Below are 12,692 nucleotides of genomic sequence, written 5' to 3'. Positions count from 1 at the left end.
TATAATGTAAAAATCTGCAACTTTATTTAATCTTAGTTTTAGTGCTAATTACTTTTTACTACTAATACTTTAACTTTTCCTAAACATATTGTTATAAAGTAATAGTAAATTTATAAAGAAAACTCATGTTACAAAAAAAGAAATACTTATAATATTTGCTTAAAAATTATCAATGACTAATTATGGTTTTTTTGTTTGTTACAATCAAAAACTAATATTAATTCAAATATAATTACTTCATAAAAAAAAATACTAGTAATGTATTTTTTTGCTTATAATTTATAATTTTTTTTGTAAACTACAGGTATTGGTGGTTGTTGTATATCTATATGCTTTTTGAACTCTGTTTACCTCCAAAATGGAAGAAGAGAGTAGCATTATTTAATTTTTTTTCTTGTTTAGTGAATTACTACTCTAAATCTTTTAATTAAGTAGGTGATTATTCTATGGTATGTAGTCATTAAATTTCATAAATGGTTGATAATGTTGCTGTAGGACAAAAAATAAAAAAGATTGAACTCTATGATTGCTGTTTTGGAATCAGAATTATCCAGATTTAGGCCTTATCCTAATTATTATTCTATTGAAAGATGTATGATTTTTCACATTTGGATGTGAATGATACCCCAGACAATGTTACAATAAAGTCGAAACCTGAAAGAAGTGTTTTTCACTTCCTTTTGGGCTTCCAAAATTATTCCCCTGCACCATCTGTGGCGGTGGAGGTACCTAGTGTTTAAACTTTAGCCAAGACATCAATCACTCGAAAACAAAAGTAGGACTTTACAAGGAAAAATGAAAATTAACAGCCCATTACTTTGTTGGCTGAAAACTTAGGTTTCTCAACCACTGTTCCATCATTCCCAGCCAGGGCTCGGTATTTATCTTTCCTTGTAAAGCTTGTGCACTCATATGAAAGAGTTGCAGCAATCACCCTTTGTATGTAATTGGCAATCTCATGGCTAGACTTTCCTGAGCTACATGTCAGCTCCATCGGCAACTTGTTTAAGAAAGTTACTTCATATGCTGGGCTAGGGTTCATGAAAAAGTAAAATGGGTCCATCCCTTTCCATCCCCTGGCTGTGGTGCCGTGAAACATGCTCATACGGTTCACCATGGCAACGGGCACATGCTGGTCAGTTAATTCTGCAAAAAGGGCTGAAAACCTCAGCAGAAATGGTTCCCGACAAGTAGTTCCTTCAGGGCAGATAGCTAGATCACCCTCTTGAAGTAGCTTCTTAATCATGGATGCATCTGTGGCTCTATCTCTGCTTAGGCTAACAGTTTTGATGGGTGAAATTATCTCTGAAAGTCGAGAGACTGAGTAGGTCACCACCGGGATGGGGCGTCCAAGAGCCGTAGAGAGAAAGATTGGGTCGAGTAAGGTTCTATGGGAGCAAATGAAGAGGATACCAGATTGACCGGTTGATTTTTTCACTGGTGGGGGTGGGGTGCCCTTGACAGTCACTCGAACTCCGAGTGCCCAGAAAGCGTAGTAGACTAGAGGCATGGGGAGGAGTGAACCAGCAGTAATGCGCAAGCAGGCTAGGAGGAATCCTATGGGGATCCAGATAATTATTAAGAGAGCCATGAGAGGTGTTGGCTTTTGAACAAGCCGGCCATCATGAAAAATTACAGGCTTTGGGAGCTTCTCGCTTCTAACTGCCTTAGCCTCCGGTTTCGGTGGCACAATGTAACCTTCCTGCAATATTTTTTTATTTATATGTTAGATGTTATAGCTGATCAAAACTTTGAAGTTCGATGCTTAACTCAGAAGTTAGTTTTTGCTAACCTTGCACAATGCAATGAAGGGAATGTCTGTATGCCTATCTCCAAGCCCAACATCTGGCAGTGCTTCGCCAAAAGCCTTTTGAAGAGCATCAGCCTTGTTCTTCCCCACAAGTACCCCAGGTTGACAAACAAATCCTGTAGCTCTACCTCTGTAAATTCCTATCTCGGTGCCTAAAACCATATCAGCCCCTAAGAAATCTTTCAAAAAAGGTTCCACCATAATCCTAGGATTTGCAGTAAGCACGCAACGTTTCCCGCATGAAGAAAAAACTCTCCATGACTCGGGGTGCAGATCGCTAGAGTAAAACTTTGGCAGCACCGCACGTGCCACTGATTCGATATCACTCACTTTCATTCCAACATAGGTTGCGAAAATAAGAACTTGGATGCCAGCAGATTCAGAGACAAAGTAGTAAAGAAGTCCAGCCAGTGGTGAAGCTAAGAGCAAGAAAAAGAGCCTCAAGACTCCACCAACTTCGAAGGCAACCAAAGCGAAATAAGGGAAAGAGCTACGGCTAATAAGCAAGGTGCCATCCATGTCAGCGACCATCGTGTGCTTTTCTCGGCCTATAGACGCACAATTTTGGACGGTAGGAAAAGCATTTATAGCCATGTTTAAAAACTAGGGAAAAATATACCTTAATTAGGAAGAAAAACTTCAACTCTATGGAAGTAGTCCTTGATGTTTGTAAATGGCAAGCACAGTTATATAAGGTTAAAGGAAACTAAAAACAGACAAATAGGGATGAAAAAATGCATAAAAAGGGTGGCTGTTAAAGGACAAAAAGGTTTGGTTTACGAGAAGAATTAGGACATTAAGTGCCCGTGATTTCCAGGAGTCTTTGACAGCCAGCCAATGGATTAACCGAGGGGAGGCCTTTGATCTTTGCGCGGTAGCGGAGGAATAAGAAGCTGTGGGCACTTGGTACTTGGGTTGAATCGCAGAGGTTTGACGTGCTTTTCGTCTGTAATCGGTCAGTTTTGTGCAATGATATAATACACACATAATAGTAATACTAATATTTTTTTCTTTTCTAAGCAAAAGGGCAATCTAACCCTAAATTTCACCTTTTGTATCCAAATGAACAAGGCCAGGCCGCGAGCTTCAAATTGCAATTGTTGTTGTCGTTTGTAAGCACTGTCTGGCGTCGGCTAAGTTTCATATATCGACATGGAGGTTGACAAAAACAAAATATGCATCACATGTACCTTTGAGATTATTACGGTTTCTTTTCTAAGGTAAAAAAGGCCCAAAAACTCAATGTTCCCATTATTAATTGGTGTCTATAAACACTGAATATGGTTAATTAAGTTATTATTTTGAATAATAATTTTGCCCCCATGACTACGGGTTTCCTGTGGGCTGACTTATTCTTTTGTTAGTTGCAGAATTAATTGTTTTAAGGATTACGGTGGGGTAAACTGCCATATCAGATGTTACGGGTTTTATTGAATGTTTGTAGAAGGCTAGGAATTATGCTTGCTCTTTGTTTTGGCTCATCAGGTCTCTCCCTCTCCCTCTTGTTGTCAAGCTCGTCCTCAACCACGGGAACTCTTTTGTTTCTCTGAAGCCCCAATGAGACTTTGCTTTCTGTTATTCTCCTTTGTGAGAAACTATGAGCAATAATATTCCTGCTTTTCTTTCAAAAAAAAGTAAGGGTTTATTTAGGGGCATTTTCGATTTAAGAAGAAAGGGAAGGAAGGAAAGAAGTGGAACCAGCAATAGTGGTCGTGGCTGGAGGAGAAGAAAACAAAGTAAGGGGTGAAAGAGAAAGGGGAAGGCTTGGTTTAAAGGGGAAACTAGATTTTAGAAGAAGTAAGGAGAAATAAAGGTCGGAAAGGAAGAGGAAGGAGAAAAGGGGCCATTGACGCCAAATTCAATAGTGACAACCAAAAAACCAAAAGAGTAAGGGAATAATAAAGAAGAGAATAGGGACTTTTGAAGACGATGTAGGGAACAACAATAATAATAAAAAAGAAGATGAGCTGCAGCTGTGGAGCCCAATAAACATGTCCAAACATCACCTCTTGGCCCAAATCACCATATTAAGACCAGGCCCAATCCAAAAGAGGTTTTATTTCAATTAACTTTAATTTTTAACCTTCTTTTTGTTTTTTTGCTTTAGTCTATTTTAATTAGTCATGATGTTCTTCATTTAAATTAATAAATTTGTTTAATTTTTTAAATAAAAAATAAATAATTAATTAAAATATAATGCAAATGGTTATTTACAAAATCTTTTACATGGTAAAATTTAACTTTATTGAAATGATTTTGAATATGATAACGTGGCATTCGAAAACGATACAATGATACATCAATACAATCAAATACCATGTCAATATAAATAAAGAAAATTTTTTACAACCATTAATAATTGAATTGACAACATCAATTTCAGAAAGTAAATGATTCATTTTTTTCACAAATTATTATATATGAATTAAGTCCACCCCTTTGATAGAATACATAGATTAATGACATAATTTGTCTAATTACATATTAATATTTTTTTTAAAAAAAGAGTGTAAATTACTGTTACTAGTTTCTTTTTTTTTTTTTTTGCTTTTTTATTGCAAGCAAAATCTATTACACATGCTCGTTAAAAAAAAAAAAAAAACTTTTACATATTGTGATTTTGAGTACGCTCAAGTGATAAACGTTAGTAGGGTTTGAGACTTGGAGTGGAGATCTTACGTTGGAATTGTAACACTCTCCTTGTTCCAAAAAAAATAAAAATTGCAAGAGTATATTGTTCCTTTACTTTTTCATTATTAATTTCTTTGCTTGTAAATTCTAATAATGCCATCAACATATCAATTTATCGTTTTGTAAAATATTAATAAATATTAAAAAACTGTTTTTCAAAAAAAAAAATCTGAATACCGTTTTGAAATTAAAAAAAATAAGTATAAATGTAATTTAAAAAAAAATGGATTTAAACCATATTTTCAAAGAAAGCGAAGGACTAATATATTTTTACTAATTTAAGTTTAATTATTAAAGGATGATTCTTTTTTATGTCAATAAATCGAATTGGATTGATATTATTTAACTTGTGAATGCAGTCAGAGTCGTCATTAATAAGGTAGATAAAGTCAACTAATCAAGTATAGTTGACACGCATTTCATTTTACATTCTATACATTTCTTATACATGTGAAAATTGTCTACTTCTAGTATAATATTATAACATTAACGTTTAACACACACGATATTAACGAAAACTATTTAAGGGAAAATTAAAAACTAGCAATTCAATTTAATTTTTATAAATACTACTTGATATCATATTATCATGCAAAAAATAAAAGCACATGATGTAAAAATTAATTGTTTTCTATACAAGTAATTAGTGAAAATATTGTGTTTAATTATTAATTATTATTCTATACATTTCAAGATTAAAACATTGTTATATGTCTATTTGATTATTATAAATTTCATATAAAATTTAAAAATTTTATTGACTATATATAAATAATTTTTTTAATTTATTCCTTGTGAAAATAACGGTCACATACTCACGACGTGAAATCTACGTGGAAAACCATCAACAAGAAACTCGCAAAAATAAAGAAAGAAATTAAAAAAAAAAAGGTTAAACGTCGTGAAGTTAAGTACACTAGAAAAAAGCGGTCAGTCGTTAGTTTGGAGAAAATTCCAAAGAATGCCGGTCATTTTCAATAAAAAATCTCTCCTTTTTGTTTTCTTCCACTAAGAAGCCGACCACCGTTCCCAACTCTTCTTTTATATATTTTTTATATAATATTTAAAAAACATGTTTAATTATTTTAAAAAACATTTTTATATAATTTTTATTTTTATTATATTTAATTAAATTTTTATATTTTTATTTTAAATAAATAAATAAATTAATGATTGATAAATTATTATTAATTAAGATAGCACTTGTCAATTTATATTTATATGATATTGAAGTAAAAAGTAAAAAATATTATATAATTATATTATTATATCAAATTAATATGTTATATTATCATTAATTATAATATATTGACATATAACACATCATTATCAATCATTATATATTAGTATGCCACGTTAATACCATACAATATAAAAGAAAAAATAAGATTTTGACTAAGTTAATTATTAGTTATAAGAATTTATTTAATTTAAAATAAAAGTCAAAAAACTTATTTGATTCAAAATAAAAGTACAAAAGTTTGATCAACTTAATAAAAATATAATGACTTATTTAAATTTTTTAAAATAATTTAAAAACTTTTTTTTAGATATTTTACCTAATTTTTTTTTATTTTTTTTCACATTTGAATAATTTTGACATAATACTTTAAAAACATTTTAAACTTAAAAAAAATTCAAATAAATCTTTATTCTTTTATTGTGTTCAATAAAATTTTTATATTTTTATTTTAAATCAAATAAATTCTTATAATTAATAATTGACTACATGTTATTAATAAAAATGTCATTTATAATTTTATGTCACGTGATACTAATATGACACAATAACAAGAATATGTAGCATAATTATATTAATATTTTTTTAAATTTATATTTTATTAATCAAATTACTATTTAAGAATAGTAATCCTATTTTATTACTTGTTGGTAAGATAATTTAAATTGCATTGGGATGAAACATTTAAATTTCAAAAAAAGGGGAAGAGAAAGAAGCAAAAAAGACATTTCCAACGATTAAAAGCTCCACCAACCAAGCAACGATGACCCCATTTGGCATCAACAAAAGTCCCCACCGCCCTTCAAATCATTCTTCTGTCGAACGCCCGCTCTTTCAAGTTTCACCACTCATCCCCCTTAACTTTGTTTTAATTATTAATTAGGACCCAGAAGAATATTCATTGCATAATTAATTCATTCAACTGAAAACAATTCTACGCTATTTCTTTCTGACCTGTGAGAAGCTCAAGTTGACTTGACCTGACCGTTGGTGGACCACCGTTCTTCCAAAGTGGCTGGTGCTTGACATGGTCTCCTGTCCCCTAAACGACGTGTATTGCTTTCAAGTTTTAGAAATTTCTTTGTTTCTTCTTTCTTTTCTTTGGTATTTGCTTTGATTATTTGTTTTTTTTTTTTTTGTTTATTTTTAATTTATATTTGAAAAAGGGGTAACCATCGAGAAGAAGGAAGGAAATTTCAAAGAGGGAAAGAACAACGGAATTATAATAATAATAATCTTTTGCTTCCTTTTTGAGCGTAAAGTTTGAAGGTTTTGTCTCCAAAAATAGTGAGTTTTAAAAATAATTACTAAATTAAAAGCTCTTTCCTTTGTTCGAAGTTTCTCTGCTCTCTGCGCCCGTTCTCTCTACGTGGTTCGAAGCTTATGCATTCTCTGAATGCTTTCCGCTTAATAATCCCAACCCTTTTCCCTGCGGATCAAATCTAGGGTTAAGGTTCCCCAATATTTCACTCCACAATCAGAAACCAAACCGGAGAAACCAACCCTCGTTGTTTCTATTTTTAGACCTTTTTTTTCCAAGTAAACGATGAAACGAGCAAAACTTGACTCGCTAGTGTCACCGAGTCGACTCAGGCTAGTTCAGTTCTTGATGGGGGTTTTGTTTCTCTATCTTCTCTTCATGAGCTTCGAAATCCCGCACGTTTTCAAAACCGGGTACGGTTCCGGTTCTGGAGGGTTCTTCACCGACACGTTGCCGAGGCCTTTGTTTCTCGAGAGCGAAGAGGACTTCACCGACAAATCAGCACCCGCTCGGCCAGCAAACGATCCAGACCCTGTTCGCCAGCCCGGAAGTCGGACACCGGAGCGGAAAATGCGGGAGTTTAAGAAAGTTTCAGGTCTCCTGTTCAACGAAAGCTCTTTCGACAGTAACGATTCTAAAGACGAGTTCTCGGTGCTCCATAAAACCGCACGACACGCCTTCGTTGTCGGCAAGAAACTCTGGGACGACCTTCAATCGGGTCAAAACAAATCCGATTCAGAACCCGGACAACAAAATCAAGGCAGAAACCGAACCGAATCATGCCCGCATTCGATTTCCTTATCCGGGTCGGAGTTCATGAGCCGGGGCCGGATCTTGGTCCTTCCCTGCGGGTTAACGTTAGGGTCCCACATTACGGTGGTCGGGTTGCCGCATTGGTCGCATGCAGAGTATGATCCCAAAATAGCGGTGTTGAAAGAAGGGGATGAGTCGGTGATGGTATCGCAGTTTATGATGGAATTGCAAGGGTTGAAGACGGTGGACGGCGAGGATCCGCCGCGGATTCTTCATTTCAATCCGAGGTTGAAAGGGGATTGGAGCGGGAAGCCCGTGATCGAGCAGAATACTTGTTATCGAATGCAGTGGGGGTCGGCGCTGAGGTGTGAAGGGTGGAAGTCTAGAGCTGATGAGGAAACAGGTTTTTTTTTTTTTTTTTGGTTTTTATATTTTAGTGCGTTTGGCTGAATGCTGAGTTACTAAATGAAGAATGGAGGTTGAGAAAGTTTGAAATATTGTTTTGTTGATTTTTTTATTTGTTTGTTTATAATTGTTCGGTAGTTAGCTAATTTTAGTGAAGTTGGTTGTGGTGTTGCTTTATGATCTTGTTGGGGTTGGGAGAGGAGGGGGGATGGTGGTGGAGGTTGTTTTAAAAGTTATTTGTATGAAACATTATGCATATTTGCTGATTCTTTGTATATTTTTAATTTGGTAGTTGATGGACAAGTTAAATGTGAGAAATGGATTCGAGATGATGACAATGGCTTGGAAGAATCGAAGGCTACATGGTGGTTGAACAGATTGATAGGAAGAAAGAAGAAGGTGGTACTAGAATGGCCATACCCTTTTGCAGAGGGAAAGTTATTTGTTCTCACGTTGAGTGCTGGTTTGGAGGGTTACCATCTCAATGTCGATGGGCGTCATGTTACCTCATTTCCGTATCGAACTGTGAGTTAACATCTTGATGTTGGATTAATGATTTGATGAATATAGAACATCTTGAAATTGCTGATGATATTTACAGGGATTTGTGCTTGAGGATGCTACCGGGCTATCTCTAAATGGTGACCTTGATGTGCACTCTGTGTTTGCTGCTTCCTTGCCCACTTCACATCCAAGTTTTGCTCCGCAAAAGCATCTTGAGAGGTTGAGTAAATGGAAGGCACCACCACTTCCTGATGGAAATGTAGAGCTTTTTATAGGTATCCTTTCTGCTGGCAATCATTTTGCTGAGAGGATGGCTGTGAGAAAGTCTTGGATGCAGCATAAGTTAATAAGGTCTTCAAAAGTAGTGGCTCGGTTTTTTGTAGCACTGGTAAGGGTAGATAAAGCAGGCACAAGTTCTTTTTTTGAGAAAGCCCCCTTGCCTGATATATTTACTCTTTTTTGTTTCCTAGAATGGAAGAAAGGAAGTAAATGTGGAACTGAAGAAGGAAGCGGAGTATTTTGGTGATATTGTTATAGTTCCTTACATGGATAACTATGACCTAGTTGTACTAAAGACAGTTGCCATCTGTGAATATGGGGTGAGTGGTGGGATGATTTGACATTGCTTACTTTTTTTTGGTGCTAAAATTAAGTTTTGTAATTGGATATAGTACATATAAAAAAGTAGTTGAAATATTATTGTTCTTTAGTTTTAAAATCTAGAGACCAAGAACTACCGTTATACTGTATCTTGTTGTTCACAGGTCCGTACAGTGGCTGCAAAATATATTATGAAGTGTGATGATGATACATTTGTTGGGGTGGATGCTGTGATTAAGGAAGCAAAGAAAGTTGGAGATAAAAGCCTGTATATTGGAAATATGAATTACTACCACAAGCCCCTACGTAATGGTAAATGGGCAGTAACATATGAGGTATGCATTTTCTGTTGAATTTAGCAAATATGTTGGGCATATTTACATTTCATCCCCTCTTTAATTAGTTTCCTTGTCGAATGCTTAACTTTAAGTGGAGTTTCCGGTTGTAGTTAAATTTATACTATTTTTGAAGAACTGCATTGTTTAGATTGTGATAGAACGTGATTAGAACTTCTTGTTTTCCATTTGTTTTTTTATCTTTATCTGCATATGTGCTGTTATCTGTATTTTGATGTGCTTTGCAATGTCAATTCTCCATTTAGTTATAAAATATTTCCTCTTTCAGATGAGGAAAGGTAATGTGTTTTTAGTAGCAAAATGATGGAACCTTTTGCTATCAATTCGTTATATATATAAATATATATATATATATATAGATTTGTTATTTTTTTTTTGTTCATGAGTTTGGCCTTTGAGAAAATTGTTTCTCATTTTTAATTGGCACTGCATGGGAGGTTGCATGCCTTTGTGAATGCTTGAATTAGTAATATTTTAGTGATAGTTTTTGAGCTTGCTCTAAATTGAGTAGCATGAAAAAGCAAAAAAGTTTCTTATAATCAATCTAAAACTGGGTTGGAATTTAAAGTTCAGTTGAATATAGTTGTAGATACTTGTAGACATGTCCTTGCCTTATCTATGGTTTACTTTTTGTTAAAATACTACTTAGGTAGTTGCCCATGTCAAAATCTGCTACTTATTGTAATTTCTTTTTTTCTTTTGGTGAATTCCAGGAATGGCCAGAAGAAGACTACCCACCCTACGCAAATGGTCCAGGGTACATAGTGTCATCTGATATTGCACAGTTTATTGTAGCTGAGTTTGAGAAACACAAGTTGCGAGTAAGTCATCTATTTATTTTGCATATGCTTGGGTGTGCATGGTTGTTCTTTAAATAGCAATGGAGTTAATTACTGTTCATTAAACCATTGAGCACATGTTGCAGCTATTCAAGATGGAAGATGTGAGCATGGGAATGTGGGTGGAAAAATTCAACAGTTCAAAACCAGTGGAGTACCAGCACAGCTTGAAATTTTGCCAGTTCGGATGCATTGATGATTATTACACTGCTCATTACCAATCCCCAAGACAGATGTTATGCATGTGGGATAAATTACTAAATCAAGGAAAGCCCCAGTGCTGCAACATGAGATGACCATTATACAAAGGAAACGATAGACATAGTTTTCACTTAAAATATGGTAAATTTGAGAAAGGAAAACAGAGAAACAAATTTTTGCAGTCAACGGTAAATCTCTGTATATTTTGGGGTTTAAGTTAGATAGAGTGGGGCGTTTCCTCCTCCCCTCATAAATTAATTCATTTGCTTTGGCCATTTTGTCTACATTTCTCCAGTCGCTGGGGCTTCGGCAGACTGGAGGAATCGATACGAGGAGCATTATGTAAACCACACCTGCGTTGTAATCTAGATTGAGGAATAGGGAGTAAAGATACGAAAATTTATGGATATAAGTGGAAAGGTCAATCTTTGTATCGTATTTGGTTTATTGATTAGTATATAATTTTTTAATTTAAAAAATAAGATTTAAAATTTTTTTAATTATAAAAAAAATTAAAAGGCCAATCTAGCTATGATTGAAATGGTTTTAAGTCTTTAAGAGACGATTTCTGGTAACGATAGAACTATTGTTGGAAGAGCTTTCTATTCTATTTTCATTTTAAACCTCAACTTGTCACTTTACACTTGGAAATATGTGCTTCGTTTCTCCCTGCAATATCTAACGCTCGCTCTTACGGTGAATACATGTAGCTGACATTATTTATTGTAGACGAGTAGCAGAATTTTCCACGCTAAATTAGGTGGATAGCATAAACAAGCAAGTCGAGAAGCTGTGTTACTTATCACACAAGGTATAGGTATAAGACTGCCTTTTCAAAAGGGAGTCTTGAATTTTATGTTGGTTGTGTATTAAAATGAATATTATTTTCAATTTTTAAGTTATGAGATTTAATGGGTTTAAAACAAATAATATCTTATAAATTAATGGATTATAATAACTGATATTAAAACTTACTTTGAGATGGATAAATTATAAATCGAATGTCAGTTTTATATCTCTTGTTAGAGTAGAGGCGAATATCATGGTCATGAATCCTACTCGATTGTGAGGCATCTTTTTGTGGGACAGCAAATTAGAAATTGTTACTAAATAAACAGAGCTTTCTAGCAAGTCCGTCCTGCTAGAAGTTTCGCGGCTTGTATCAGTTCAGTTACTCGTACTTGCGTGTATGAAGTTCATTCCAGGATGACCATGACTCATCCTATTACAGCCAAGAAGATTTCAGGATTTGGGATATATTTCTTTCCTAAAGGGGTTAAATATTTGGTTAGAGATGCTATATGTTTTCAAATCTTTCTGCTCTGGTATTGACCTAGACACACCTTAGTGACTGACCTCTTTCTCTTGTGTACGAAGAAAAGCTCTACAATGAGAGTTAGGAAACTAATAGGAGTGACTGACCTCTTTCTCTTGTGTACGAAGCAAAGCTTTAAAGTGAGAGCTAGGAAACTATTAGGGGCTATCTTCTGCTTTTTCTATTTTTCCCTGGTAGTGGTCTGGCACCTTCAATACCAGCTAAGCACCCACTAAGAAAGATCCTTTGAATTCCTAGTCTTATTCTCAGACCTCTGTTGATGCTTGCTGCCTATAACTCTTCAATGTGTGGTTGTAATAAGGTTGGTTAAAGACTTAAAGCCCATTATCTGCCTTCAAAAAGTGCATACAAAATGAGGAGAGAATAAACTGGAGGCATAAATCTTCCTTTATCACTTTCTAGAGCTTGCCATGGATATAGATGCAAATAAAGAACCTTTACAGTGAAAGCGATTCTCTTTTAGTGGATGATGAGCTCAAAAGAAGGAACCTTATTCCCATGATCTTGTTTTTAATACTCTCAAACCCTCCAGGCTCTCTCAATTTCTGCTTTTTAACCTGATTCTTAGGTTAGGATAAGCTAATGCTCGTGGTCACTTTTAAAGTGCTATAAATTTAGTTTGCTTTAATGAATGGACCGGTGATGTTAATCACTTAATATAGTAATATACTCGCTGCTGTACAAAATGAAAGTAAC

The 12,692-nt window shown here is 34.5% G+C and overlaps 2 protein-coding genes across 2 annotated transcripts; one reads left to right on the top strand and one right to left on the bottom strand.

Moving 5' to 3' along the window:
* Positions 1-802: 802 nt before the first annotated feature.
* On the bottom strand, positions 803-2,404 carry LOC18609312 (glycerol-3-phosphate acyltransferase RAM2-like). Its single transcript, XM_018115192.2, has 2 exons — positions 1,793-2,404; positions 803-1,702 (listed from the first exon to the last, which is right to left on the bottom strand). The coding sequence occupies exons 1-2, from the start codon at positions 2,402-2,404 to the stop codon at positions 803-805; spliced, it is 1,512 nt and encodes a 503-aa protein (XP_017970681.2).
* A 4,478-nt stretch (positions 2,405-6,882) lies between these two features.
* Positions 6,883-11,098, top strand: LOC18609311 (hydroxyproline O-galactosyltransferase GALT4). Its single transcript, XM_018116353.2, has 7 exons — positions 6,883-8,158; positions 8,453-8,685; positions 8,762-9,052; positions 9,135-9,263; positions 9,429-9,599; positions 10,334-10,441; positions 10,546-11,098. Exons 1-7 carry the CDS (start codon positions 7,288-7,290, stop codon positions 10,753-10,755), a joined length of 2,013 nt encoding a protein of 670 aa, XP_017971842.2. The 5' UTR covers positions 6,883-7,287; the 3' UTR covers positions 10,756-11,098.
* The last annotated feature ends 1,594 nt before the right edge of the window (positions 11,099-12,692 follow it).

This window comes from Theobroma cacao, chromosome 2 (assembly GCF_053813885.1).
Source record: "Theobroma cacao isolate CCN51 chromosome 2, ASM5381388v1, whole genome shotgun sequence".
NCBI classification, from domain to species: domain Eukaryota; kingdom Viridiplantae; phylum Streptophyta; class Magnoliopsida; order Malvales; family Malvaceae; genus Theobroma; species Theobroma cacao.
The sequence above is the reverse complement of the archived record's forward strand: the minus strand, read 5'-3'. Positions and strand labels throughout refer to the sequence as shown.

What these genes read in the sequence shown, in the direction of transcription:
- LOC18609311 (XM_018116353.2), top strand. Translation starts at nt 7,288, where the DNA reads ATGAAACGAGCAAAACTTGACTCGCTAGTGTCACCGAGTCGACTCAGG. An exon ending in TAGAGCTGATGAGGAAACAG is followed by an intron (nt 8,159 to 8,452) that starts GTTTTTTTTTTT and finishes TTAATTTGGTAG; the next exon opens with TTGATGGACAAGTTAAATGT. An exon ending in TTGAGAAACACAAGTTGCGA is followed by an intron (nt 10,442 to 10,545) that starts GTAAGTCATCTA and finishes CACATGTTGCAG; the next exon opens with CTATTCAAGATGGAAGATGT.
- LOC18609312 (XM_018115192.2), bottom strand. Translation starts at nt 2,404, where the DNA reads ATGGCTATAAATGCTTTTCCTACCGTCCAAAATTGTGCGTCTATAGGC. An exon ending in CCTTCATTGCATTGTGCAAG is followed by an intron (nt 1,703 to 1,792) that starts GTTAGCAAAAAC and finishes AAAATATTGCAG; the next exon opens with GAAGGTTACATTGTGCCACC.